The 27,322-nt window shown below is 35.4% G+C and overlaps 6 protein-coding genes across 10 annotated transcripts; 5 read left to right on the top strand and 1 right to left on the bottom strand.

The window, feature by feature from the left end:
• Nucleotides 1-67: 67 nt before the first annotated feature.
• Sap30 (SIN3-associated polypeptide 30) lies at nucleotides 68-9,608 on the bottom strand. 3 transcript variants are annotated; one of them, XM_089870778.1, is made up of 6 exons: nucleotides 9,570-9,608; nucleotides 1,305-1,402; nucleotides 909-1,097; nucleotides 717-836; nucleotides 547-645; nucleotides 68-452 (listed from the first exon to the last, which is right to left on the bottom strand). In XM_089870778.1, the coding sequence occupies exons 3-6, from the start codon at nucleotides 1,074-1,076 to the stop codon at nucleotides 324-326; spliced, it is 516 nt and encodes a 171-aa protein (XP_089726904.1). In that variant the 5' UTR covers nucleotides 1,077-1,097; nucleotides 1,305-1,402; nucleotides 9,570-9,608; the 3' UTR covers nucleotides 68-323. The 3 variants fall into 3 exon arrangements, with proteins under 3 accessions (XP_089726904.1, XP_089726905.1, XP_089726903.1); XM_089870779.1 differs by lacking the exon at nucleotides 9,570-9,608 and adding an exon at nucleotides 1,163-1,245; XM_089870777.1 differs by lacking the exon at nucleotides 9,570-9,608 and having other exon boundaries at nucleotides 909-1,110.
• An 826-nt stretch (nucleotides 9,609-10,434) lies between these two features.
• Dsp1 (Dorsal switch protein 1) lies at nucleotides 10,435-14,156 on the top strand. The gene is made up of 4 exons (XM_089870766.1): nucleotides 10,435-10,598; nucleotides 11,676-12,061; nucleotides 12,393-12,567; nucleotides 12,647-14,156. The coding sequence occupies exons 2-4, from the start codon at nucleotides 11,757-11,759 to the stop codon at nucleotides 12,815-12,817; spliced, it is 651 nt and encodes a 216-aa protein (XP_089726892.1). The 5' UTR covers nucleotides 10,435-10,598; nucleotides 11,676-11,756; the 3' UTR covers nucleotides 12,818-14,156.
• A 2-nt stretch (nucleotides 14,157-14,158) lies between these two features.
• Nucleotides 14,159-18,054, top strand: LOC149690762 (uncharacterized). 3 transcript variants are annotated; one of them, XM_089870634.1, is made up of 12 exons: nucleotides 14,159-14,294; nucleotides 14,617-14,927; nucleotides 14,997-15,191; nucleotides 15,417-15,954; nucleotides 16,022-16,152; nucleotides 16,496-16,614; nucleotides 16,685-16,810; nucleotides 16,888-17,258; nucleotides 17,338-17,470; nucleotides 17,526-17,571; nucleotides 17,624-17,852; nucleotides 17,934-18,054. In XM_089870634.1, the coding sequence occupies exons 2-12, from the start codon at nucleotides 14,648-14,650 to the stop codon at nucleotides 18,028-18,030; spliced, it is 2,265 nt and encodes a 754-aa protein (XP_089726760.1). In that variant the 5' UTR covers nucleotides 14,159-14,294; nucleotides 14,617-14,647; the 3' UTR covers nucleotides 18,031-18,054. The 3 variants fall into 3 exon arrangements, with proteins under 3 accessions (XP_089726760.1, XP_089726759.1, XP_089726758.1); XM_089870633.1 differs by having other exon boundaries at nucleotides 17,919-18,054; XM_089870632.1 differs by having other exon boundaries at nucleotides 17,904-18,054.
• Nucleotides 18,055-18,490: 436 nt separating this feature from the next.
• On the top strand, nucleotides 18,491-20,838 carry LOC149690761 (acid ceramidase-like). The gene is made up of 2 exons (XM_089870538.1): nucleotides 18,491-19,068; nucleotides 20,337-20,838. The coding sequence occupies exons 1-2, from the start codon at nucleotides 18,491-18,493 to the stop codon at nucleotides 20,836-20,838; spliced, it is 1,080 nt and encodes a 359-aa protein (XP_089726664.1).
• Nucleotides 20,401-22,873, top strand: LOC149690760 (acid ceramidase-like). The gene has a single exon (XM_089870711.1). It carries the CDS (start codon nucleotides 21,444-21,446, stop codon nucleotides 22,683-22,685), a length of 1,242 nt encoding a protein of 413 aa, XP_089726837.1. The 5' UTR covers nucleotides 20,401-21,443; the 3' UTR covers nucleotides 22,686-22,873.
• A 381-nt stretch (nucleotides 22,874-23,254) lies between these two features.
• On the top strand, nucleotides 23,255-26,862 carry LOC149690759 (short transient receptor potential channel 4-like). Its single transcript, XM_089870626.1, has 10 exons — nucleotides 23,255-23,925; nucleotides 23,992-24,188; nucleotides 24,255-24,451; nucleotides 24,514-24,704; nucleotides 24,762-24,935; nucleotides 25,010-25,803; nucleotides 25,869-26,097; nucleotides 26,166-26,357; nucleotides 26,445-26,510; nucleotides 26,594-26,862. Exons 1-10 carry the CDS (start codon nucleotides 23,731-23,733, stop codon nucleotides 26,762-26,764), a joined length of 2,406 nt encoding a protein of 801 aa, XP_089726752.1. The 5' UTR covers nucleotides 23,255-23,730; the 3' UTR covers nucleotides 26,765-26,862.
• Nucleotides 26,863-27,322: the final 460 nt, after the last annotated feature.

Raw genomic sequence — 27,322 nt, 5'->3', positions numbered from 1 at the left:
AATCAATTAACATCAAGGAAAATGTTTTAAATTTAATTTAATTAAGTTTAAAACTCAGAAAATTAAATAAGGTATAGAAAGAACTTTTTAATTTTAATTTCATTTTTAAATTACAGAATACATAGTTATTAGTTAGTTTAATTAATTTTCACTCAATTAAAGCTTAAATTAAAACATTTTCCTTGTGTGGTTTTTCTTTTGCTGTTGTTTAAAAATTTAAGATCATACTTTATTTTTACTACAAAAGGAAAAAAAGGGAAACCCTTAATAATTTTATAGTAATTAACTCATTACTAATTACAAGAATTAAGTTAATTTCTCATTTAGCTTCCAGATGATTCGGCTCCATTTTTCTGATCCAATTTACTCTTGTTATTTTTAACCATGTAAATAAAGAATGTGATAGCTTCCTTTTCCAAAACAGGAATAGAACGAAAGTGTCTCGCTAACATCTAAAAATATTAACATTAATATTAATATTAATATTAATTTAACATTAATTAGTTTTTAAATAATTTCAAGCTCAGTTTATGTGGAAAGTCATACATCAGATAATTGGGCTTTGTTCAATCCTGGTCTGGTTTGTATTTTGTAATGTTTTTTATATCTACGTAATGCATTGATTTGAAGTTGGAACATGTCAACCTAACGAGGATAAATTTTAAATTAATTATATTAATTTGAGAAATGGTTAAAAAAAATTAAGGCGAGTATACCTCAGGTTGGTCAATTTCATGGTCCCCAAACCCATTATCATCCTCACTATCTTTACGTTTTCTTTTTCTTACACTTTGAATGACCCCTTTGTGAAAGTCGCAGATGTAAATGTGTCTAGCCTGAAATAATTATTATTTTTTTAATTGGTTTTTTTAATTTCTTTTTAAATTTTTAATTTTTATCAAGCTTACATTTTGTTCAATGTTAAGTTTAAGTTTTCTTTGCGCCACTGTCTTCTGGATCCGTTTGCTGTAGCTGGCATTACCAGCGGGGCGCGAGCATCGTACACCATCATCCAGCAAACAACAGATCTGATTGTGGCTGGTCTGCGTTTCCTCCTCCGTGCTAAAGCCGTTCATGTAGCTTTTCCAGGTAAAAAACTGTCGTAATCGTCTTGAAAAATTATTTCCCAATCGATGTTATATTAAAATTAAATGGGTTCTACTTTTTTTCGGGGGGAAAAATGCTTTGGTTTTATCCCCAACAAGCTTTGCAATGTTACTACGCTGTCAGACAGTTAGGCCTAATCTATTTTTAGATTTTTTTAGCTAAAAATGTCTTAAAAACGATTTATTTTAAAGAATTACCTTTAAATTTTCTTTTCTAATCCCGTTTCTTTAATTTTAATCCGAAACGTGACTAAAAAACTCGTACTAAAACAAATTCTAGCGTTGACTAACTTGACGGACGCCACTAATTTGCATAAGTTTGCAGCAAACCAATTTTTTGCATAAGGCCGCCAATTTCAAAGGTTTGCTTCTAAAATACTAATTTGCATAAATTCTACAAACTTTTTCTTGCATAAGGCCGGTATTTTCAATAGTTTGCAGCCAATATACTAATTTGCATAAAATTCACCAGCAAACCTCCCCGTGCATAAGGCCGCTTATTTCAAAGGTTTGCCACAAGAATACTAATTTGCATATATTTAACGAAAATTCGGTGAAACTCATGGTTTTTTCAAGGAAACCTATTAAATTATTTGCGCTCATAATTTAGGGAATAGTTTTAAACCATAAATCAAGGGTTTCACAGGTTTCAAACCAAATTTGTATTTTGCATAAAAAGTATAAAACAAGCAAACTTGATGAAACTCATGGTTTTTTCAAGGAAACCTATTAAGTTATTTACGTTCATAATTTAGAGATTAATTTTATACCATAATATCAAGGGTTTCACAGGTTTCAAACGAAATTTGTATTTTGCATAAAAAGTATAAAACCAGCAAACTCGATGAAACTCATGGTTTTTTCAAGGAAATCCATGGAGTTATTTACGCTCATAATTTAGGGAATTAAGCCATTATATCAAGGGTTTCACAGGTTTCAAACCAAATTTGTATTTTGCATAAAAAGTATAAAACAAGCAAACTCGATGAAACTCATGGTTTTTTCAAGGAAATCCATGGAGTTATTTACGCTCATAATTTAGGGAATAGTTTTAAGCCATTATATCAAGGGTTTCACAGGTTTCAAACCAAATTTGTATTTTGCATAAAAAGTATAAAACAAGCAAACTCGATGAAACTCACGATTTTTTCAAGGAAACCTATTAAGTTATTTACGTTCATAATTTAGCCATTAGTTTTATACCATAATATCAAGGGTTTCACAGGTTTCAAACCAAATTTGTATTTTGCATAAATATTAAATAACATGCAAACTTGATGAAACTCATGGTTTTTTCAAGGAAACCAATGGAGTTATTTACGCTCATAATTTAGCGATTAATTTTATACCATAATATCAAGGGTTTCACAGGTTTCAAACCAAATTTGTATTTTGCATAAATATTAAATAACATGCAAACTTGATGAAACTCATGGTTTTTTCAAGGAAATCCATGGAGTTATTTATGCTCATAATTTAGGGAATAGTTTTAAGCCATTATATCAAGGGTTTCACAGGTTTCAAACCAAATTTGTATTTTGCATAAAAAGTATAAAACAAGCAAACTCGATGAAACTCATGGTTTTTTCAAGGAAATCCATGGAGTTATTTACGCTCATAATTTAGGGAATAGTTTTAAGCCATTATATCAAGGGTTTCACAGGTTTCAAACCAAATTTGTATTTTGCATAAAAAGTATAAAACAAGCAAACTCGATGAAACTCACGATTTTTTCAAGGAAACCTATTAAGTTATTTACGTTCATAATTTAGCCATTAGTTTTATACCATAATATCAAGGGTTTCACAGGTTTCAAACCAAATTTGTATTTTGCATAAATATTAAATAACATGCAAACTTGATGAAACTCATGGTTTTTTCAAGGAAACCAATGGAGTTATTTACGCTCATAATTTAGCGATTAATTTTATACCATAATATCAAGGGTTTCACAGGTTTCAAACCAAATTTGTATTTTGCATAAATATTAAATAACATGCAAACTTGATGAAACTCATGGTTTTTTCAAGGAAATCCATGGAGTTATTTATGCTCATAATTTAGGGAATAGTTTTAAGCCATTATATCAAGGGTTTCACAGGTTTCAAACCAAATTTGTATTTTGCATAAAAAGTATAAAACAAGCAAACTCGATGAAACTCACGATTTTTTCAAGGAAACCTATTAAGTTATTTACGTTCATAATTTAGCCATTAGTTTTATACCATAATATCAAGGGTTTCACAGGTTTCAAAATAAATTTGTATTTTGCATAAATATTAAATAACATGCAAACTTGATGAAACTCATGGTTTTTTCAAGGAAACCAATGGAGTTATTTACGCTCATAATTTAGGGAATAGTTTTAAGCCATTATATCAAGGGTTTCACAGGTTTCAACCCAAATTTGTATTTTGCATAAAAAGTATAAAACAAGCAAACTCGATGAAACTCACGATTTTTTCAAGGAAACCTATTAAGTTATTTACGTTCATAATTTAGCCATTAGTTTTATACCATAATATCAAGGGTTTCACAGGTTTCAAACCAAATTTGTATTTTGCATAAATATTAAATAACATGCAAACTTGATGAAACTCATGGTTTTTTCAAGGAAATCCATGGAGTTATTTACGCTCATAATTTAGGGAATAGTTTTAAGCCATTATATCAAGGGTTTCACAGGTTTCACACCAAATTTGTATTTTGCATAAAAAGTATAAAACAAGCAAACTCGATGAAACTCTTGGTTTTTTCAAGGAAATCCATGGAGTTATTTACGCTCATAATTTAGGGAATAGTTTTAAGCCATTATATCAAGGGTTTCACAGGTTTCAAACCAAATTTGTATTTTGCATAAATTTGAAATTTAAAGCAAACTTGATGAAACTCATGGTTTTTTCAAGGAAACCTATTAAGTTATTTACGCTCATAATTTATCGATTAATTTTATACCATAATATCAAGGGTTTCACAGGTTTCAAACCAAATTTGTATTTTGCCTAAAAAGTATGAAACAAGCAAACTCGGTTAAACTCATGGTTTTTTCAAGGAAACCTATTAAGTTATTTACGTTTATAATTTAGCGACTACTTTTATACCATAATATCAAAGGTTTCACAGGTTTCAAACCAAATTTGTATTTTGCATAAATTTGATATTTAAAGCAAACTTGATGAAACTCACGATTTTTTCAAGGAAACCTATTAAGTTAGTTACAACGTTAATTTAAAATTTAAATTTTGAATGTATATAACCATTCCACAATTGAAATTTTTATTTTCTTAACATTGAAGTTTTTAACAGGGATTTTTAACAAGGGATGGTGGAATAAAGTATAAATGTATATAGTGGTCAGGGAGTCTTCGACTGCCTGTTCTTAGAGCTCTCTGGTTTCGGTCTCACCGATGGGAGCTTCGTGCACCCGCACCTAATTAACTTGGTTACGCGCATCACGTGACCACGCAAATCCCTATTCAAAAATAGAGGGTTCTTCATGCTAGCTTAGGCCTTAGAAAGTTAGAAGCAACGCCGCCAATATTACGTGTTCACTACACATGCAGTGATATTTTTTAATTTTATCGGGCGTTAACTCGACTCCCCCAAAGGCGTTAATCCATCTAAAACACTTATCTTGTAGAGTTTTAGCTGTAGAGAAAGAGTAAAAACCATTCCCTTTACTTCAGTTTTATCTAAGAACCATAATTTACTATTAATAAAAAAATAATGATAAATGTTCCGTTAAAGCACTAAAAAATTGCAGCGCGACCAAAAATTAAAACAAAAGAAACAGACGAAGCCCGATGACGATGTGCGCGGAACTAGTTGCGCGGCTAAGAATCTCCCAGAACGAGTGAAAACGGGGGAAACAACGGCCGATAATCTGCATGCGCGTTTCAATGGGAAAACGGACAGTCGAAGACTCCCTCACCAATATATCCTCCTAGCTTAAAAGGGGCTTATCAGACCATGGAACAAACGACAATCTTCCGCATAGAGCTTAGCATAGCGGGTGGGTAGAAAAGGAGAGGGGGTCGGTCAGCCCCTTTAAACTTTCTGAGAGAGCGCGCTATTTATTTCTAAAATGATCTCGTGCTGTAATTGGTTAGCGGTGTCCAAAGTAAAGTACCACCATGGATATAGAATGCGCGCGAGGAAATTAGTTTTCACGCTGTAGGATAGGCAACTCCCTATCACGAACGAGAGCTTATTCTGTATATACTCTGTTAAAGCATCGGTTGTCAGCACGCGCAAATCTGTAACCAAGCTTTGTGTGGGCTGGCAAGAGACGAAGAACTTCAGCAATATGAAAAATTTGTCTGTTTGTTCATTAATATTCTTACAGAGCATCCGCATTGTACTGTCATGGGTAAATCATAATCCTTTCTCCTTTAAAATCACCAATGAATGAAAAATATCACCTTAACACAGTTTATCCCTTTTCACTCTAAGTGTGTTAATTTATATGTGCAGAGTACATTCCCAATGCACAGTTATAGACAAATCATAATGCTCTCCCTTTGAAAATCATCAATGACTCTTTTCATTCTCCCTTTAAAAAGACGAACGATACTTCTTCATCATCATCATCTTCTTCTTCTACTACTACTACTACTTCTTCAGACCAAGTCAAACTAATACCCCCATCGTTAGATGTACATCAAACGATGTGGCTAAAAAAGGCAAGTTTCTAGCCCAACTCAAAAACCGAGAGTCTCAAACTTGAGACAGTTTTTATAAAAAAATGGTAATGATCATAGATATATATTAAATAATTATGAACTTAAGTTATTTATACTTTATTAAATTGGTTCGTATTAATGTCTAGGGGAAATATTTAAATTAATAATAATAAAATAAAGCTTAATGCTTGTTATAATAAAACTCTCGTCTTTAATTAGACAAATAATGGTTTAAATGATTTAAATATAAATAATAATGTAAACCTGGCTGGGTTTAATTTAAATAAAAATAGTTCAAGTTTATATTTACGCATATGTTGAAACCCGCACAAAGGCGTCCGGCGCGAAAATTATATCGTCCAGGTAAGTTACCTGAGGTAACCGGCGCGTTGTTAAAGGCCGACTTCCACCGAAAAGCGTTCTTACGAACTGAAGACCGTGCATCGATTCTTAACAATAGAGCGACCGTGCCAATTTTCGAGTTCCCACTGGGGCAAAATTTGGAGGGGTTCTTACGAACTGAAAACCTTGCTATGCGGGTTCTTACGAACTGAAGATAAACAATAGAAAGTCTCTTAAATATTTTATTCCCGATTTTTACGACCCTCTGAAGGAAAATATCTATTGTTTATCTTCAGTTCGTAAGAGCCCCCGTATAAAGGTTTTCAGTTCGTAAGAACCCCCGTATAAAGATTTTCAGTTCGTAAGAACACCTCAAAATTTTGTCCAACGGGGATTCGAAAATCGGCACGGTCGCTCCATTGTTACTCTCGATGCACGGTTTTCAGTTCGTAAGAACCCTTTTCGATGGAAGTCGGCCTTTAAAGTTTAAGTCCGGAGACTTCACGACAAAAACCGCGGCGTGGCCCCGAAGGGTCCACGCCCGAGGGCGTAGAGCCCAAGGGCTGCAGCAACAGAATCTGATCAAGCAGGAGCAAGGTGATAGTCAGAGAGAGAGTTAAACAAAGGTCGGAGACCCCTTTTTATAGCGCGAGCGCGTTAGTATTTCGCGCACCAACACGTGGCCCATTCGTGGGTCCTTCTTTATGAAGTTCAAGTTCCTCTAGGTCTTCGGGTTTTTCATTTACGTCAGAGGTCAGAGTTTTTGAATAACGAAAACACTTCACGGTATAAATAGTTAAAACCAGCCAGGTTAGAAAAATAAAGGGAGAGTGCCAGTTTAAAGGGATAGTCTATAAAATATTGTTACAAACTAGCCCAAACTACCAAATAACTTTGGAAAGTGCCCAAAATGTAAGAATTTATAACAGAAAACCTACAATTTCCAACTTTTCTTTAAAATTTAAAGAATACTTTAAATTTTTGTTGTCGGCTTATCTTATCTAGTGTACTGGTAAATTTTTCAAACAATTTTGGTGATGTCGTGGCATAGAGAAGAGAACCTGTGAATCCAATATGCACGAGAAAGCTGCGCACAGTCACCAAAATTCTTCGGTACCTACATCCACGACACATTGATCATACGCAACTATACTGATAATATCTCCTTCCTTCTATTCTCTGCTATTTCAACATAGTATAATAAATTAAAATGTTCCTCCTACCATGGCTAAATAATTCTACATCATCAAGAAATTAGTGTTGCCCATTCACGTTTTCACCGTTCTGTGTTGGTTGGCGACGAGTAAACCACTCTGATCAATACGGTAATCCAACTATAGGCCTACTTTATTCTGCAGTACTCGCTTCAGGGTCATTATACTTTAGTCCAGGAATGACATTTTACGACTTACGAGTTTGTTCTTTCCCCCATACCTAGTTCCAGTTTTTAAATACGGCATAAACACTAATCCAAGTATACATATTTTTATTTATTCCTGTTCGTTGTTATGCCATGTTATCATAATACTTTGTTCCATTTATACTTTATTCCACCATCCCTTGTTAAACATTATGCATGTCAAAAATTCCTGTTAAAAAACTTAATGTTAAGAAAATTTCAATTGTGAAATGGTAATATAAATTCGAAATGGAATTTTTAAATTAATGTTGTAATTAACTTAATAGATTTCCTTGAAAAAACCATGAGTTTCATCGAGTTTGCATGTTATATAATATTTATGCAAAATACAAATTTGGTTTGAAACCTGTGAAACCCTTGATATTATGGTATAAAATTAATCGATAAATTATGAGCGTAAATAACTTAATAGGTTTCCTTGAAAAAACCATGAGTTTCATCAAGTTTGCTTTAAATTTCAAATTTATGCAAAATACAAATTTGGTTTGAAACCTGTGAAACCCTTGATATTATGGTATAAAATTAATCGATAAATTATGAGCGTAAATAACTTAATAGGTTTCCTTGAAAAAACCATGAGTTTCATCAAGTTTGCTTTACATTTCAAATTTATGCAAAATACAAATTTGGTTTGAAACCTATGAAACCCTTGATATTATGGCTTAAAACTATTCCCTAAATTATAAGCGTAAATAACTTAATAGGTTTCCTTGAAAAAACCATGAGTTTAACCGAGTTTGCTTGTTTCATACATTTTATGCAAAATCCAAATTTGGTTTGAAACCTGTGAAACCCTTGATATTATGGTATAAAATTAATCGATAAATTATGAGCGTAAATAACTTAATAGGTTTCCTTGAAAAAAACATGAGTTTCATCGAGTTTGCATGTTATATAATATTTATGCAAAATACAAATTTGGTTTGAAACCTGTGAAACCCTTGATATTATGGTATAAAATGAATCGATAAATTATGAACGTAAATAACTTAATAGGTTTCCTTGAAAAAACCATGAGTTTCATCGAGTTTGCTTTAAATTTCAAATTTATGCAAAATACAAATTTGGTTTGAAACCTGTGAAACCCTTGATATTATGGCTTAAAACTATTCCCTAAATTATAAGCGTAAATAACTTAATAGGTTTCCTTGAAAAAACCATGAGTTTAACCGAGTTTGCTTGTTTCATACTTTTTATGCAAAATACAAATTTGGTTTGAAACCTGTGAAACCCTTGATATTATGGTATAAAATTAATCGATAAATTATGAGCGTAAATAACTTAATAGGTTTCCTTGAAAAAACCATGAGTTTCATCAAGTTTGCTTTAAATTTCAAATTTATGCAAAATACAAATTTGGTTTGAAACCTGTGAAACCCTTGATATTATGGTATAAAATTAATCGATAAATTATGAGCGTAAATAACTTAATAGGTTTCCTTGAAAAAACCATGAGTTTCATCAAGTTTGCTTTACATTTCAAATTTATGCAAAATACAAATTTGGTTTGAAACCTATGAAACCCTTGATATTATGGCTTAAAACTATTCCCTAAATTATAAGCGTAAATAACTTAATAGGTTTCCTTGAAAAAACCATGAGTTTAACCGAGTTTGCTTGTTTCATACATTTTATGCAAAATCCAAATTTGGTTTGAAACCTGTGAAAACCTTGATATTATGGTATAAAATTAATCGATAAATTATGAGCGTAAATAACTTAATAGATTTCCTTGAAAAACCATGAGTTTCATCGAGTTTTCGGTAAATTTATGCAAATTAGTATTCTTGTGGCAAACCTTTGAAATTAGCGGCCTTATGCACGGAGAGGTTTGCTGGTGAATTTTATGCAAATTAGTTTATTGGCTGCAAACTATTGAAAATACCGGCCTTATGCAAGAAAAAGTTTGCAGAATTTATGCAAATTAGTATTTTGGAAGCAAACTTTTGAAAATGGCGGCCTTATGCAAAAAAATTGGTTTGCTGCAAACTTATGCAAATTAGTAGCGTCCAACTTGACTTTCTTCAAAAATATGCCGATAAAGTCGCAGCAGACGACACGATGAAGTTTCTTCTTTTTTATTTCGTGTCACGTGGCTTTCCCGCTTTCTCATAGGTCAAAAATTTATTAATATATGCATTTTCACGGGGGGGGGGGGCACGAAATTTTCCCATAAATCAAATTTCCCTTTGGAAAAATGTTCGGATTATTTCTCAAGTTGCCCTATATATTTTTTTTTAAATCGGAAATAATTTTTCCGTCATAATAATTTATATAAAAAAAAACGCTAAAATACGAAATATAGACAGTTTCCTTATGTTTTATTTCAAGTCAAGGAATTAACGTGACTTCTTGTTCAAGATGAGAGCCTCTTTGTGAAAAGATAAAGGTTTTTAGGTGCGCTTGGCTGGCTAAATCGAAGGTATCCGGCCTTAGCTGGCTCGTCAGAGTATTGGGTTATTTTTTTTAACAATTTCATACATAAGTCAACGCACCACGATCTGCTAGCGATATATTGTTAAAACCCCCTTTTGTTCCCCAAGCCTTTGTCGGTAAACAGGATCAAAAATGAAACAAAAGTTGTTTATTTTCTCTGTTTATCCTTAGTACTCGTGGGTTTTATTGCACTCTCATATCCTTACACGAAATATTTACATTAGTAGGTCAAATATTTAAAAATTTCATGCAAAATTTAATCTAAAAACCTTTACCCTGTTGGTTTTTATGCCTTTCATTTATTTGCTGACGCGAGATAAAGCACTATCATTTTTCAAAATTTAAATATTTGCCAACGGACAAGCATTTTTCCCGCCAGTAAGATCGGGGGATTATTGGATAAGAATTTGATCACGTGCCGGCTACATTTCCGGACGATTGGAGCATTTTTTGCGCCATTTCTGAAAGGAGCCAATCAGAGGGCAGTATTTGAAGCGTTCTTTGTATCACAGCGCCAACGGCGTGGAAATTCGGGCGCAAAGCGACGAAATTTCCCAGTGCCAGTGCGAAGCATTTAGAACGGTTTTCTATGAGAGCTAGTGACTTTCTTTGGTAAGTTGATATTTCTTAATTTTCGCGATTTTAGGAACAAAGGAAATAGCCAAAAAATAGTTTAATATCCCATCTAAAATTAGTACATTGAAATGTAAACGAAATTTTAAGTGTCAAGTGCTTAAAATCGGTTCGGAAAAATCGTATTTTCGCCCATAGGAATAGCCGCGTAAGCCGTCTTTCCCATAGCCGCTAACGTTGTATTTTACCCAAGCACAAAGACCGACGAGACGCCATAGTCCGCAATGGGAAATTCGCGTTTCCATTAGGGTTCGTTTCAAAATTCCCAAGTCCGAAACTAATTGAGATTAAGTTAATTTCTCATCGGATATAGAAAGAGCGGATTCCATTTTACTAGTTTAACTTCATTCCGGCTTTTTTCGGTTAAATTTTTCCATCGAAATTATTTTTTGAAAATCTTGTTAAAATTCTTCTCTTTACTATGGGATTTTCTACGGGAAGCGAGCTAGCCAGCCATAGTGGAAAATTCTCTGCCTTTGGGGAAGGAGGCCTAGATCGCTGCCATAGCGTTGTATTGAAAAGCTATACTAATAGCTAACGGCCCATGTTATTTCAATGGGAAGTTTAGGCAACTCATAGCAGACTATGCATTGCTAACTTATGGGTTAGTTAGAGGGGCATAGCCATTCGACATAAACTTAATTATTAAAGTCGAAATTAATTAACATTGTCCATCTTTCGGGCGGGAAGAAGGACATTATAGAGGGAAGCCATTTTGTCTTTTTGGACATTTTTAAGGATTTCATTTATCACAACTGGTTTTTTTCGGCTGGCTTTCTTCCTTCGGTAATGCCTTTATATAAGGGCGCATTTTTCGGGCGCCGCGCGCTTAATTTTAAATATTTTCCTTTGTGTGACGTTTGTGCCAAGGCCCAATTTTTGAAATTTTTCAGCCAATTACGTAACATGGCAGCTTGACATTGTAACTTAATGACAGTTGTCAAGTTTTTTTAATTGTTAATTATTAATTTTTATTTCAACTGTAATTGTAAATAAAGTTATTTTATTTTATTGTCAATTAATATTTAGGCTTAATTTTTCAAAATGTTATTACAGAACTTTATAAAGTTGAGAGATTGGACTGAAAAATCTATCTTAAATTCTGCTGAGAGCTTTTTTTGACTTTTCTCCATCAATATGGGAAGAGACGCCGATAAGCCTAGAGGGCGAATGTCGGCTTACGCCTTCTTTGTTCAGACATGCCGTGAAGAACACAAGAAGAAGCACCCCAATGAAAATGTAGTTTTTGCCGAATTCTCCAAGAAATGCGCTGAAAGGTGGAAGACCATGTCTGACAAGGAAAAAAGCAGATTCCATCAAATGGCTGACAAAGACAAGAAGAGATATGACAATGAAATGTCTACTTACAAACCACCCAAGGGTGAGAAGAAGGGAAAGAAGAGGAAGCGCACGAAAGACCCTGATGCACCCAAGAGGTCACTGTAAGTAGAAATTAAATCCCCCCTTAAAAAAAAAAGAAAACCCAATTAGCGTAGCTTATTCCTGATCAGCGCCATCTACCCATAGCGGTGACTTTGAGAACTACTGTAAGCGGCAAGCCAATCAGATGTCGCTAAAATCTGGTGACGTCATTTTTGGTAAGACCTGAGACGAGAGTGCCAGTCAGTGACGTCACCAGATTTTAGCGACATCTGATTGGCTTGCCGCTTACGGTAGTTCTCAAAGTCGCCGCTATGGGTAGGTGGCGCTGATCAGGAATAAGGCTAATTAGTAAATTTTTAATTACTTTATAATTATAACTCTATTTTCCAGCTCTGCCTTCTTTTGGTTTTGTAACGATGAACGTCCAAAAGTGAAAGAAACAATGCCTGACTCAACAGTTGGAGAAGTTGCTAAGGAACTTGGCCGTAGGTGGAACGATGTTACGGAAGAAACCAAGTCTAAATACGAAGCCTTAGCCGCGAAAGACAAGGCTAGATATGAAAAAGTGAGTGTGGACGGTTAAATAAATATAACCGTTAAGAGGCAACGAACGAACAAATAATAATTCTTTATCGTATCATCAGGAAATGAAAACTTACAAGGGCAAGAAAGGAAAGCCTTCCCCTCCCCCTAAGGCAGCTCCTCCTAAGAAGAAGGAAGAATCTGAGGAAGAAGAAGAAGAGGAGGAGGAAGAAGTTGAAGAGGAAGTGGAACCTGAGGAAGAAGAAGAGGAGGAAGATGAAGATGATGATTAGACTTTTTTTTGCGGAAATTGAGAAACAACAACAACGTAACTGCCCCTGATTCCCCCCAACCCCCTCTATATAACTTTTTACAGTGAAGGCTCCAAAACAAATTAATTGATACGTAATTATATATAAACTTGTAGTTAATTAATTAACATTTTCTTTTTTTGGTGCCTCATGAATGATACAAACAAATATTTAAAAAAAAAAAACACAAAAACAAGTTTTTCCTTAGGAAAAATGAAACTGTTTTTTAATAGCTTTTGCGTGAAAGGGGTGAAAATACTGTAAACATATAAGGAAAGAAAAATACTTCGTTAAACAAACAAACTCATATATATCATAATATCATCAAGTTCATTTTTTTATGTCAGGGTTTTTTCAACCTTTAAAGAAAACAAAACAATGTTTCTCCTTTATCGTAAAAAAACAATTATATTTTTCATTGTACTTATTATTATTATCCTCCCCCTCGTTTACAAACAAACAAAACAACAACTACATACAAATAATACTACTATAGTTAACTTTGAATTATTTGAGGTGGCATTCAGCCCCTAGTTTCTTCAGTGATATCGTCAATTTTGAATAACTTGTTTCCGTTCAGGAAGTTTTTTGTCTGTCTACTTTGTTGTAATTAAATATTATCCGCGGTTTTTATGTTAGTAAATAAAGCCCTTGTCTAAAAAAACAAAAAAACAATAACGAATACTTCTTTTTAATGTAATGAAACTTGTTTTTTAAACACCGATGTTTGTTTAAAAGCTCAAGAAATATTTAAAAAACAAAAAGAAAAACAATATGTGTTCGGTAACTTCTTTGTTTTCCGGCCTAAAAAATTGTAATTTAAAATTTTCAGGGCAGTGTTTTTCAAATAAACAAACGTAACTAAAAAACATAAAACAACAACAACCGTAACTGTCAGGAAACTGCACTACCTCTTGGACTGTGTTCAAAAAACAACTCTTAAAAACAATCCCCCCAAAACAATATTTAAAAAAAAATGAAAAAATACAACGTAAAACTTCTCAGTGCCCCTGATGTTAATATTTAGGAAATCAATTAATTATTATACAGTCCACCCTTTCATCACAAAAAAATAAAATAAACAAACTGTACTGTAGTAATTGTAATGTTCTTTATTTTAACATTTTTTTGTTTCCGACAAACTAAGAAGGGCTGACTTATTGATGTAAAGTTTTAATAAAAAGAGTTGAAAAAGTAAAAAAATTCACTGTCATTTTTAATGAAAAAAAAAAGAATGTTTTAATTAAATAATGGTCCCAACATGGTTAATGTTTTGTACTTTACAATTTTCATCTTGAAATAAAAAGTGAAACCACGTGGAGTTTTTGAGTTTGAATCTTAGCGGTAGGATATCTTCGATTTTGATTGGCTTAAACTGGAGGCGCGGTTGTACACGTGATATAAGGCGTCTGCTAGAGACTAGTCTATTATCGCGGGAAACGCTGGTGGATGCAATTTGGTAAGTTAAATTTTGATTTTTCTGTTAAGATTTAGTTAAAGTTCTTTAAATTCACGTCAGTTATATAATTATCTGTTTAATTTACTTGTTAGAAGTAATTATTACTTAATACGATGATAAATTACAGTCCTAAATCGGGAAAGTATTGTCGCGTCCTCGTAAGCCTTGGCTTAGTTTTTTGTTGCGTTTTTTGAATGTGTAGTTACCACGTGTTTGTAATACAGGGGGAATATTTTAGTATATTTCCGCGGCATTTGTAGGCCTAAGACAGCTTTAAACTAATTAAAGTGATAGTAAATTTGCTTTGTATTTATTTTCATAGATATTTGGTATGAAAACCTTTTAAATTTAAGATGGAAAAGACTTCTACTTTAATCTCAACCAAAACAACCCTACCTCCAAATCTTCGAGGTCCCATAAATGGTCAAATTAAGATACATGTGCCTTTCGTAACATTACATAAAAACACTTCCAGAAATGAAAGTGTTTTAGTAAAAACGCGATGGTGGGGTGAAACCTCCTTTACTATTTTTAAACCACTTAATGATGGACACTCAACTCAAAAGGATTTAAAAACCATAGCCATATTTCATGTCTGCTGTAGCCTGGAGATGATTCTATCTTATTTTAACGGTAATTATTATTAATTAACTACTTATTTTTATTGAACAAAAATTAATTGGACGTTTTTGGATTGAGCAGACATGAATCTTCTGAAGTTTGAAGTGGTGTCCAACTTAGGTCGGATTTCAGAGAGATTAGGTTTAGCTATTGTTGACTTAAAAAACGTCAAATTCGGAGCTCCATTAGCTGGATTGTATCCCATCAAGATGGAGGATGAAGTTGTTGGCGAAATTTTTGTTAGTCTTAGTTTGGAAAACTTCAAAACAATACCAGGTAAGCACCACTTTCACTAAGCCTTTGCAGTTTGCCACGTTGACTTTGACCCCACGTTGTTGTTAGGCTTAGCTTCAGTCGTTAAGCCTAGGCTAGTTTTCACCACAAAGCCTTTTCAATTTGCCACGTTGACCCTTGACCCCACCTTGTTGTTAGGCTTAGCTTCAGTCGACGTTAAGCCTAGGCTAATTCCACCGAATCTAACCATTAATTTTATTATTTTAGAGAAAGATAAAAATGAGCAACGCCCAGAAACTCAAAATAAAGTTATGACTTCATTGAGGAAAGATACAAATAACGTTTTAAATCAGATTCTAACAAAAGCCAAGGATTTACGATCGTGTTTGCAAGCTTCTGGTGCAAATTATTACAATGAAATTAACCCTAACGATATTAGGACTCAGTTTCCTATCGCGCAGTTATTAACTTCTGGGTCAGAGGAAGATTTTTTACCAGACGATTCAGTTTTAAATTCAATTATTTATAAAAATTCCAACCAGTCGCGTCCTCTTACATTGAAAGAGTCGGTTCAAACCCAAACTTTAAATTTATTACAAGTTAAAAGTGTTGAAACACAATGTCAATGTGAACCTGAAACGGTAACCTCATCACGTGATCTTCAAATTAAGTCTCAAAATGTGAATTTAAACGCGTGTGAAACTCCAACAAAAGTGTCTAGTGAAACCTTAAGGGATTATTCCTATCTTAAAGTCACAGTGGATTATTTGAATATCTGTGAAACGTCTCTACAAAACAGCGGTTGGTGAGTGAAAAAAATGTTTTTAGGGGGCTTTATTAATTGCAAATTTAAGTTGATTATCCTTTTAAAGGATTTTTTCTATTGAATTGCGAATACCATGGGTTGGTAGGGACAGCGCTATAAGTTGGAATAATAAGGGGCATAGAACATACAGTGATTTTACAATTTTTCATTTATTATCCGATAAAATCAAAGATGGAGGTATTTTTAATTTTATAATTATTAACCTGGGTTCATAAATCCCACCCCAAGTTTAAAAATCTCATTAAATCGTGGCGTTTTTAATTGCAAGTAATTATTTAAAAACATTTAGACAAGTCCCGGGCCGTGTTGTTCCCGCCAAATCTTGTAGAGGGCGCCGGCCGCGTACACCCCTCTGTACTCTTATTGGCTATTACAGTACGCGCCTTGAGTGCGCGCGAAATTTGGCGCGAGCTACAACACGTGCGTTTTTCCCCCCAGTTTTTTTTTCTTGATTTTTATTATGAACCCAGTTCTAAATTATCTAATTTTTATAAACTAAAACCTTGCTTTTATTTTAAAGCCATTATATTTAAACAAGAACGCGTATTGCCTTACTATTATAGTATTGAATTGGTTGAGAAACAGTTATCAAAACGCATTTATTTTATTGTTGAAGCTAGAAATACGCAGAAAAAAGTGGTAGGAGCTTTTTATTATTTTATTTTTAATGTTTAACGCCAAATTTCAAATGCGTGGTGTTTAAATTTAGATGAAATATTTGGGAAAGGGAGAAATTTTACTCGGTGATGTTTTAAAAAATAATACCATGAAATTATCGGCAACTTTGAATCTGAAATCAGATGAATTTACATCTGATGAATTAAATTCCATTAAGGTTCGAATATTTTCGTTTCCTTTTTGGCATGCATTTGCATTTGTGCACGTTTTATGCGCTAAATTTTTCAATATTAGGTCGTGGTGGAATTTTTGAAAATTTCTAAGAAAATTACACCAATTGATTTTGCTTCAAATTTGACAAACATAAACTCGATTGAAATTAAGAATGATAATACGCCACTTAAAGTAACAAAGGCGCAAATTGCCACGAAAAGTGTTGAAAAGGTTGACAAGAAAGTGTCAAATAAAATGCCCATAAGTAAAGAAACAATTAAATTGGAAAAAACACAAGTTCAAACAAACAATCAGGGAGAAGAACTTGATTTAAACCAAGAAGCAATTAAATTGCCCATTTTTCAACCACAAATATCGAAAAATGGCAATACTGCAATCATCTTATGCATCGATAGAGCAATAAGATTGCCAATTGTGTACGATTCGAAAAGGTGCATTCACAAAATAACTAACAAACCCCATTTATTTTTTAACTCACAATTCTAACAAACACTTGATTAAACATATTAGAGATGTTTATTACCCTCCTTCAACTTACGTTACGTGCAAATTAAACGATGCTGTAATTTCCACAAACGTAATCCAAAAATCAACACACCCTGTATGGAATTTCACTCTTAGAGTTATCATTGAGAATCAAAACGTAAGATTTTGGATTTCAATAGGAAGTGTACAGGGTGCTAATAAAAATATATTAGTTCATAGTTTTCAAAATACATTTAGTAAATGGAGAGGAAATTCAAGGTATTTTCATTGAAATTTTGAATCCAATTAGTTAAACTAAACTAATTTATAGATATAGAGAAGGACAAAATTCTGGGATTTACAACTGTTGATTTGAGACCTCTAATTGATAAACCGGCAACAGACCATATTTGCAATTTTTATTTAATTAACAACGAATTTGGAGAGGATTGTGGCGAATTAAGAATATATATTTGTGCGTTATATAAACATAAAACAAATGCAGAGGAAAATACGCATTTATTATGCAAGGATAATCTAGAAAATATGGAAAACACCAGGTATTAAACCTTACAGCATGCTTAATTACTTTTAATTAATATAATATTTAGTGAAATTGCAAGCAGTGGCGGTACTTGCAGCTCAAAATTGGATTCCTCAGGTAAAAAACTGAAAGTCAATGAATTTTTGAAGAAAAGTTTAAACCACTTTACAAGAATTAAAACTCATCAATCATGAATTAAATTAAAATATGTAATTTTATTTTTGATGAAATTCATTTACGAACTACTTTAAAATTTGTCACCGTACGATAACTTTACTAAAAGGGGCATGAAACATTTCCTTGCCCCGTTTCTTAACTTTAACCGCGCATGCGTTTCAGAGTTGCCAGTAATTTGTTATTAGACCATATCCTGCATACAGGTTTTGAACTGAATCGAGCAGAGTTCTACAAGCTGTTCAGTCGGTTGTAGATGGCAGTTGAATTGCACTTATCCGCAGACTATAAATGCCAACTACAATGACTTATTCTTGCGTTCCGTGTTCTTTAAAAGGCAGGTGTGTTTGAAACCATTGCATTGTGGCAATTATATAGGCGTGTGTTAAGGCTAGACTGAGCTTTGCAACATTTACATCTACTGTATTATTTTTTTACTCCTACAATTACAACCGGCTCTCTTTGTCGTTGCAAGTTAGAATGGCGCGTTTGCGAGTAATCACATTCGTATCAATACTTACTTGCTATATCGTACTATTTATTCTTCAATATAACGCCCTCATATCCAAGGTTTCCTCCTCTAAACCAACCCTTCTTTACCCACCAATACAAGGCGATAATGTCCCCGAGTACGTCATAAACCTAGACCTCCCACAGCGAGAAAGATGGACTCAAGTTGCGACTGTCCATAAAGAAGACATCGCAAATTTCTTAAATATTTTTAAATATCGCGTTTTGAAATTCTATCTTGGTGATAATGGATTGTTAACGGAAATTATGTTTGATACGGTTATGACTGGTATGCGGAATATTCTCGCGTACCTTCCGGAGACGTATCAATTGGAAATTATTGGTGTCTCAAGTGCCACTGGTTTAGATGTTGATAAAATCGTATTATGTAACGTCATATACGAACTCACGTCCTTTTGTACCTCAATTGTGGCGCAAAATGACAAGGGACACTTGATACACGGACGTAATCTCGATTTTCCCGGACCTTATGACGCGGTTAAACGAGAATACATCATACTCGCTGCCTTACGTCCCCTTGTCATTAAGTTGAACTTCGTAAGTAAGAATCGAACCATTTTTCGCGGTGTTTCTTTCGCCGGATACGTCGGACTACTAACGTCTATGAAACCAAATAAATTTAGTTTAACCAGGGGTAAATAACGAAAGGAGTTAGAGACGCTAGCTTCCGTAGTGTAGAATACAGTGGGACTTTCAAACGTAGACACAGAAAAGAGAAAACGCCTCGGTCGCGCCGCCTATAATTCAAAATAAGTATGATATTTTCCAACCAATAGCGTGGCAGCAAAGATTCGAAAGGCATGCTGGGATATCGATTTTCTCCTGTCTGCTAGTATTCGTCTGCTAGTGTTCGTCTGCTTACGACTGAGTGACAATTAGGCTTAGAGTAAAGTTTATTCATTAAGGTGCACCAAGAAGTTATATCAGTATCTCAGAGAGAAGGCATAAGATGCCTTTGTATTCGCGCGCCATAGTCCCAGTCCCCCTTTCAAATACAAGGGGGGACGTAAAAGGAGGCGCCGGGCTATTTCGTCTCTCCTCAGTCGGAAAATACGTAATTTTCGTCATTCGAGTCGTCGCGCTGACGTGAGTTTTCAAGAACCAATGAGATGCTGGTTGCAATTTAGAAGCGGGGATTAACTCCGGACCTACGTTTGGACTGGAGATAAAGCTGGAAATCTGGCGAATTTATATCTTCTCTCTGAGATACTAGATATAACTTCTTGGTGCACTTGAATTAGAAACATGCAACTTTAAAGTTGGTAATTTCCTTATTCGATAATGAAATGGAATTAAATGTCGTTTTTGCATCCTTCAATACAGTTTTAGTTGTTTTAATTTCTTTAGTCACAGATACAGTCGATGATCCTGATCCCACAGTTCTCACTAAGCCTTGACTCACTGGGCCGACTCTGTAACCGCGCACTTACGGCAAAACAAGTTTGATCACATTTTGAGGATTTCCCCGGCTTCAAATTGCAAATTGTTGACTTATCTTTCTTCTTTAAATCGCTATTTACTCGCGATTGAATATAATAATTATATTGGGTTGATTTATGAGACGACTTCACAACATCGACACCCGCCATTTTAATTTACCCAGAATACCTTGCGGCGCGAGATTTTAAGGCAAAACTATTAAGGTTCTGGTCTTATTTACAATACAGTTCCAAAGATGGCACTACGTTAGTTACAAATTCTATGACGTTTCAAGGTCCCACTGTATTCTACACTACGGAAGCTAACGTCTCTAACTCCTTTCGTAATTTACCCCTGGTTTAACCATCAACGCCAGGTATGGTTTTCGAACGCGGGATCTTATGTTTAACGGTGCTGGGATAGCACGCGTCTTAAACTGGGCTTTAGGGGATCGTCAGGCGGAATGGGTGGGATTCGTAGCCAGGGACGTGACGCAATACGCCACTAGTTACCATGACGCGTTGGAACGGTTAACCAAGGTGAAATTATTGGCACCCGTTTATTTTACCTTGGGTGGTAATGGTCCGGGACAAGGGGCGATTATTACGAAAAGCGCTCAAGAGGTTGGAGGTGACGTATTGAACATGACGGGCTGGTTTTTACTCAAAACAAATTATGATCATTGGGAAGAACCACCAACTTATGATGACCGGAGGACACCGGCCTTAAGATATCTTAATAGTTTGACCTCTAAAAAGATGGATTTCGCTGGAATGTACAGCGCCTTGACTACCGAACCTATCCTGGTGAATAAAACATCGTACACCGCACTTATGGATGTCTCTTTAGATCTAATAGAAGTATATATCCAAAATTAAAACAATACAGCTTAGGAAATCGCCTTGCGCATTTTTAACACCTTATTGAGTAACTTATTGTTAGAGTTAGGTTATTTATTTATACCACTGAAAATTCTGAAATCGAGTTCTTATTCATTGTTCCTATCTCCAAATCACTGATCTGAATTTTGTTTGCCTCTTTAAAGTTTTTCAAATAATAAACAATCTTAATTTGTTCCGTAAACAATTTTCGTTATTTAGGTCGGTAAAATAATGGACCATGTAAATAATATAGGGAATAGGTAAACAAAGCGTTTTACAATAGGACTATAATAAGGTAACTCGGGTAACTTGTACGCTAGTCCTTTTGAAAATGACAAATTCCATGGTAGAATTTTATTTTAAATAAATCCCTGGTAACAACCACTAATGGGGTTATAATCTCACTTACGTCATTCCTTTATTTAAACCTTTGAAACGAAACTTTAAAAGTATTTTTCCATCCAGTCATCGACGTTTGTTTCACGCCTATATCGCATCATAGATAAAACCAAACCAAATCAAAGCCAAAGTTTCCCCCCGATTATCATAAAAGTCCTTCAGAAAAACAGACCACAACCCGTAATCTTACTCACACTGTCGCAATGTTCCGTATCGTAAGCATCGCCATTATACTCTTGGTGGTGGTGGTAGCTACGGCTTCTGCTAAGCCTAACGGAAATGTAATTAGGCTTAGCAATGAATTGGATAACTCCGCCGAAGAAGGATTAAGTAAACGTTTCAAAGATACGCAATGCGCGACTGGAAAATATCCTCCGGGTAGTGACAAAAATGTCCCTAAATACGTCATCAACTTGGACTTACCACCGGAAGAGAGATGGAACCACGTATCAGCGGACTTGAAATCCGAATTGAAGGATTTGATAGGTGTCGTTAAAAATTTGACCAGTTACTTATTCGGTGGTAAAGTGATTAAATTTGTGGATAGAACTTTCCCGGCTCTATTGACGACTTTACCAGAACCATACCAATCCGAAATGCGTGGTATCTCAAACGCAACCGGTGTACCAGTCGGTGAGGTTGTACTTTACAACATTTTCTACGAATTATTCACCGTATGTACCTCCATTGTCGCTGAGAGTCCAAATGGTAATCTGATACACGGACGCAACCTCGATTTCGGACTGTTTCTGGGTTGGGACGTTAAAAACCATACTTGGAGGACGAGCGAAGCCTTAAGACCTACCGTAATACAATTAGACTTTCAAAGAAACAACACCACCATCTACCGTTCCGCCAGTTTCTTCGGATACGTCGGCATGTTAACAGCTATGAAACCCAAGTCCTTTACTCTTACCATTGACGAAAGGTTTCAAGTAAATGGCGGATTTATGGGAGTGATACAGTGGCTACTTGGAGATCGTAGTACGTCGTGGTTAGGGTTCCTTATGAGAGACGTCATGGAACAAGCTGATAGTTACGACGAGGCCCAGAAAATCTTGTACGAAGCTAAGTTACTTGCTCCGGCCTATTTTATCTTGGCTGGTAACGAGAGTGGTCAAGCGTGCGTCATGACCAAGGACAGAGACTCCCCCAAAGCTGATGTCTGGACCATGGAGGACTCCGGATACGGTTGGTTTATCTTAGAGACCAACTACGACCATTGGAAGAAGGCACCGTTCTTCGATGATAGACGGACATCGGCCGTGACTTGCATGAATAAACTTACCAAAACAAATGCGGACTTTAACGGACTCTTCAACGTACTGTCCACTCAGCCTAATTTGAATAAGCTGACAACGTACACGGCGCTAATGGACACAAACGAAGACAAAATAGAGGTTTATTTGCAAAATTGCGAAGATTATCATTGTCCGCCGTTTTAATGAACAGTTTCTGTTTATAAACATTCAAAGTACATCCTATAGGAAATGGGAGTCTTTAACCTCATTACGGTATATACATAAGTAAGGTAAAGTCTATAAGTATGATCGAGCTGAAATTAATTTAGGGTATCAAAATGTTTTAAATTACTATCGCAAATAAATAGTACAGATTAAAGTATTGAAATGGGTCAGATCGTCTTTCAATTAATCGTCTTCTTAACGCAAACAACTTGTTTGCATTGGATAAATATCTTCAATTTAGACTATTATGTACTTAGCCATTAATGAAATTGGTACGTGTATTGATATAATGATAATAACAACGGGGTTCGGTTGAAAATTCAGCTCATCCTTCGTATATTTGTTCCTATACATATCCTGCTATGAATCAGAAGTACATTATAAAGAGGTTATCAAACCACTAGGTTAGTACATTGTACATCTCTATTTCTCCCTAAGCACGCCTAACTTCTGACGGTGTTTTATTGACCTTGATATGCTAGGGAAAACAGTTCCTATGACCTTGATATACTAGGTTTCTATACCCGTTGTTCCCGCCTTTGTTTTTGTATCGAGAAAAAGCTCCATAAGTTTTCCTATTTACTAACAGAGTACTTGAAAACCTCGGCGTTCATTCACTTCTTTCCCTACTCAAAATATATAAGATTTTATGCATGTGGGTAGTTGAGCCGTGACGCGAGAGTACTTGTAGGCATATATTTCCGATTGTATAAAAAGGGGGCTCGAAATTCCGTGGAAGAAACACACGCCCGTCAAACAAAAATACCTCGTAAAATATTACAGCATTCACAGTCCCTAGGAGAAAAACATCTTTAACAGCCACCAACTCTAGATGGTCTGTAAAGCAACTCGCTCTAGAGTCAAGCCATCTCTGACTCGACTAGAGTTAATAGATAATAATCAGAAACGAGGAAAGAAATCGCGGGATTGGGTTTCATCAAGTTACGCAATGTAGTTCTTGATTTCAATTTGATGTTAGTTAGGATTTAGTTTTGGAACCTGTCTTTTTGAGTTTTAGTGTATAATGGCTTCGCGAGAAGGTAACTCGCGCATTGGCGATGTTTTTATGAATTATTTAAACCTATCATCGCCAAGTTCACCGTCTTACGAAAACAGAAACCGGTTTAGTATGCGTCAAAGAAATTTATCTAAAGATGATGCCGAATTTTTAAGGATTATCAAAGCTGGAGATGCCCAAGAACTACTGTATTATTTGCAGGTACTTTATTTAAATACTTGTTCTTCTAATAACCACGTTACAAGGGGGGGATAAAATTGTACCCAGACCCATCCTAAAGTTAACTTCAATTGTAATGACACTCGTGGTTTACGAGCGTTGGAAATCGCCGTTCTGGAACACGATGAGGATATGGTTGAAGCCTTGTTGTCCATGGGTGTGTTTAGCGAAGCCCATATGACGGGTGCCGCTGTTCACGCTGTTATGGAAAACGAAGGCGTCATTTTGAAAGCGATCATGGACGCGTAAGTTACTTAGGGATTGAATGGTTCTTCAAGGAAGATATGTCATGTACTGGCGCGTATGCTTAGGGTTGATAAGATGCACGAGGAACGGAAGGACTCGCCCGTAGATGAGACGGACGCGATGTTGCCTTCTTTGACCTTTCGTAATGAATGCGTTCCTGGTTTGACCCCCATTATGGCCGCCGCTGCCGCTGGTAATTTGGAAATAACCCAGATGTTGTTAGGAAGGGGTCACGTGGTTCCTAAACCGCACCCACCGAAATGTAAGAGACTCCGGACTTGATTACCAAAAACTTACTTGGACTGAATTTGACTCGCAAAATAGGCAAGTGTGATAAATGTTACGATTTGGGCGTTGACATGGAAAGTTTGTCGGAATCCATGATGAGAATCAACGCCTACAAGGCTTTGTCCAACCCGATATACATAGCACTGACCTCTGATGACCCGATACTGACCGCTTTCGAACTTAGTAACGAATTGGATATCTTAGCTTACGAATTACCGGAGCATAAGGTATTTAATCCTTGACCACGGTATAAAAAAAGTATATTTAAATAAACGTATCTCCAGAGTATTTACAAAGAACTTGAAAGTCAATGTTCCAAATTCGCCGCCGATTTGTTGAACGAATGTTGCGACACGACGGAAGTTCGTATAGTTTTGTCGCAAAGGAAAGGATTCCCGGATCCCCGACCGCGTGAATTTAGTCGCTTGCATTTGGCCGTACATTACGAACAGAAAGAGGTGAATGAATTAGGCTTAACACTAATCCCTGTCTATGACTGACTAAAATATACCACCCATGGTTGTCCATGCAGTTCGTAACCCATCCCAGTTGTCAGCAAGTGTTACGTTCCATGTGGGTGGAAGGCATGTCAATCTGGTGGCGTTGGTCAACATTCCATCGTTTCACCCACGTCATGAAACATTTTTTACTTTTCCCATTCCTGTCTTTATTCTACATCTTATTTCCTATCCCATGGGTCGTAGTCCAGGTCAAAGTTCCTTTAAATCGTTTCATCCATGCCGCCGCGTCGTACGGCGTGTTCTTGGCGTTAATCTTAGCCACCTTACTTACCGGTAAAAGCGACGGTCCCAACTCACCGTCATTGGGTATTGACGTAGCCGTTGGAATCTATATTTACTCCTACTTCTGGGAGATTATGGTCGGCATGTACTTGTTGGGTGTCCATACCTCTTTGCGTTCATTTTGGTCCGTGTACAACTTGGTCATGTTTAGCCTGTTCTTCGCCTCGGAGTTGCTTTGGTTATCGGCGTTCATTATCAATTCCGACGATGACGGGTTCTTTTCCATGTCCAGGAACGAATGGCCGTGGTATCACCCTTACCTTATTGGGGAAGGTATATACGCCATAGCTTCGATACTGGCTTTCTTGAAGCTGATGATATGGTACCAGATGAGCGCCCGATTGGGACCTCTAAGTACCTCATTACGGTACATGGTCGGTGACGTTTTCCGCTTTCTACTTATCATACTGATAATTATGTTCGCATTTGCAACTGGGATCAACTCCCTCTATAAAAATTATGGCGGGAATGTCCAATATACTGTCGATGGAGAAAGAAGGGAACAACCACCGGAATTTGTCAGGTATGACCTTTTAACCTTTATGGCATGGTCGTTAATTATTTTTAAATTATTAATTCTTTGGATAGACTTAGAGAAACATCAAAGGCCTTATTCTGGGGTATTTTTGGCCTTGGTGTACCAGAATCAGCCGATTTAATTGTGGCAGGCAATGAAACCTCGAACCAAACCATCCCAAACCATGCCTACACCGAATTTTTGGGGTACAGTTTATGGGGTGTTTATCACTTGCTAACAATGGTTATTTTAATAAACATGTTAGTCGCTATGATGACTGACACTTTTCAAAGAGTTCAGGTAGACTCTTTTAAACACAGTTTTAATCAATCAACTTTTAATTTTATAATTTTGGGTTGAAATATTAGAATAATTCCGATATGGAATGGAAATTTGCAAGGGGGAGCGTTTGGCTTGCCTTTATGGATAGTCACTCAACTATCCCACCTCCCTTTAACTTAATACCGACAGCGTATGGTATTAAAACCGCAATTACTTGCATCAAATCCTTGTTCTTTGGCAAGGATGCTAATAGACCTAAACCCTACGAAGCGATGCAGGTATGTATGATTTTTGGGGATAAGATGGCGGGTTAGGTTGGGGTCAGATTTTTTTAATAGGCCCATTTTTAATGTTTAATTAATTAGGAATGTTGTTTTTGGGATTCTGAAACGCAACGTCTAAGCGATAAAAAACAGGAAGAATCTTATCAGGTATAAATTATATTTATAGACGTTAATTAATTTTAAAGGGTTAATTAACTTACACGTGATTGTTTCTATTTCTGTTCATTAAGAGATTAATGGTGCATTTAATTCACCGTTATCTTCAGAAAAAGAGTCGTAGAGACGCGTCCTCTCCATATTTCCCTCAGGAAATAATAGATAAATTGAAGATGGACTTGTTAATCGATTTCAGAAAAACTTTACGCAAAAACAAAACCAGAAAGAAGTTAATCGTAGACTAGGCCTAATTTAATAATTCTTCTAACTCCGTAGCTTTCTTTAATATGCCTTGAACATCGTGTGATAATATTAATTATACTTGTTTTTTAACTGTGTAAAACGTTTTTCAGTTTGTCACTCTTAATTACAAGTCGTTAATTTGCCCTTATTGCTAAGCCTAATCAGAAAAATGGCGCCAATATTGCGTGGGACATAATTGACGCATACTTTGGAGTGAAAGAAATAGATAATGATGAAATTAATTCTAACGGATTTCCATTATGTTTCCGTTGTTCCTTAATTTCCAGCGTACATTAGGCTTAGCGATAATATTTGTTAAAAGTGATCTCCCACGTGATATTAATATTAAAAAAAATAAAAATTTCTCGCGAGTTTATGTTTTCAAAGGCTTTTAACACAAATTAAATTATAATAATTAATGGATTTCAGTGTCATTGTGGGACGGGGTGGGGAAGGGTTTTGATGATCCTTAAGGTGTCATTGTTACGTGTTTGGTTATCGCTTGATTCGTGGTGGTGGTGTAGTGTTTTACTGTCAAAACAAAGAGCCTTTATTAGACC

The sequence above is a fragment of the Phalangium opilio genome, unplaced genomic scaffold, assembly GCF_054372755.1.
Source record: "Phalangium opilio isolate 3A_F unplaced genomic scaffold, DU_Popi_V2 ptg000031l_1, whole genome shotgun sequence".
NCBI classification, from domain to species: domain Eukaryota; kingdom Metazoa; phylum Arthropoda; class Arachnida; order Opiliones; family Phalangiidae; genus Phalangium; species Phalangium opilio.
This window is presented reverse-complemented; position numbering and strand designations above follow the sequence as displayed.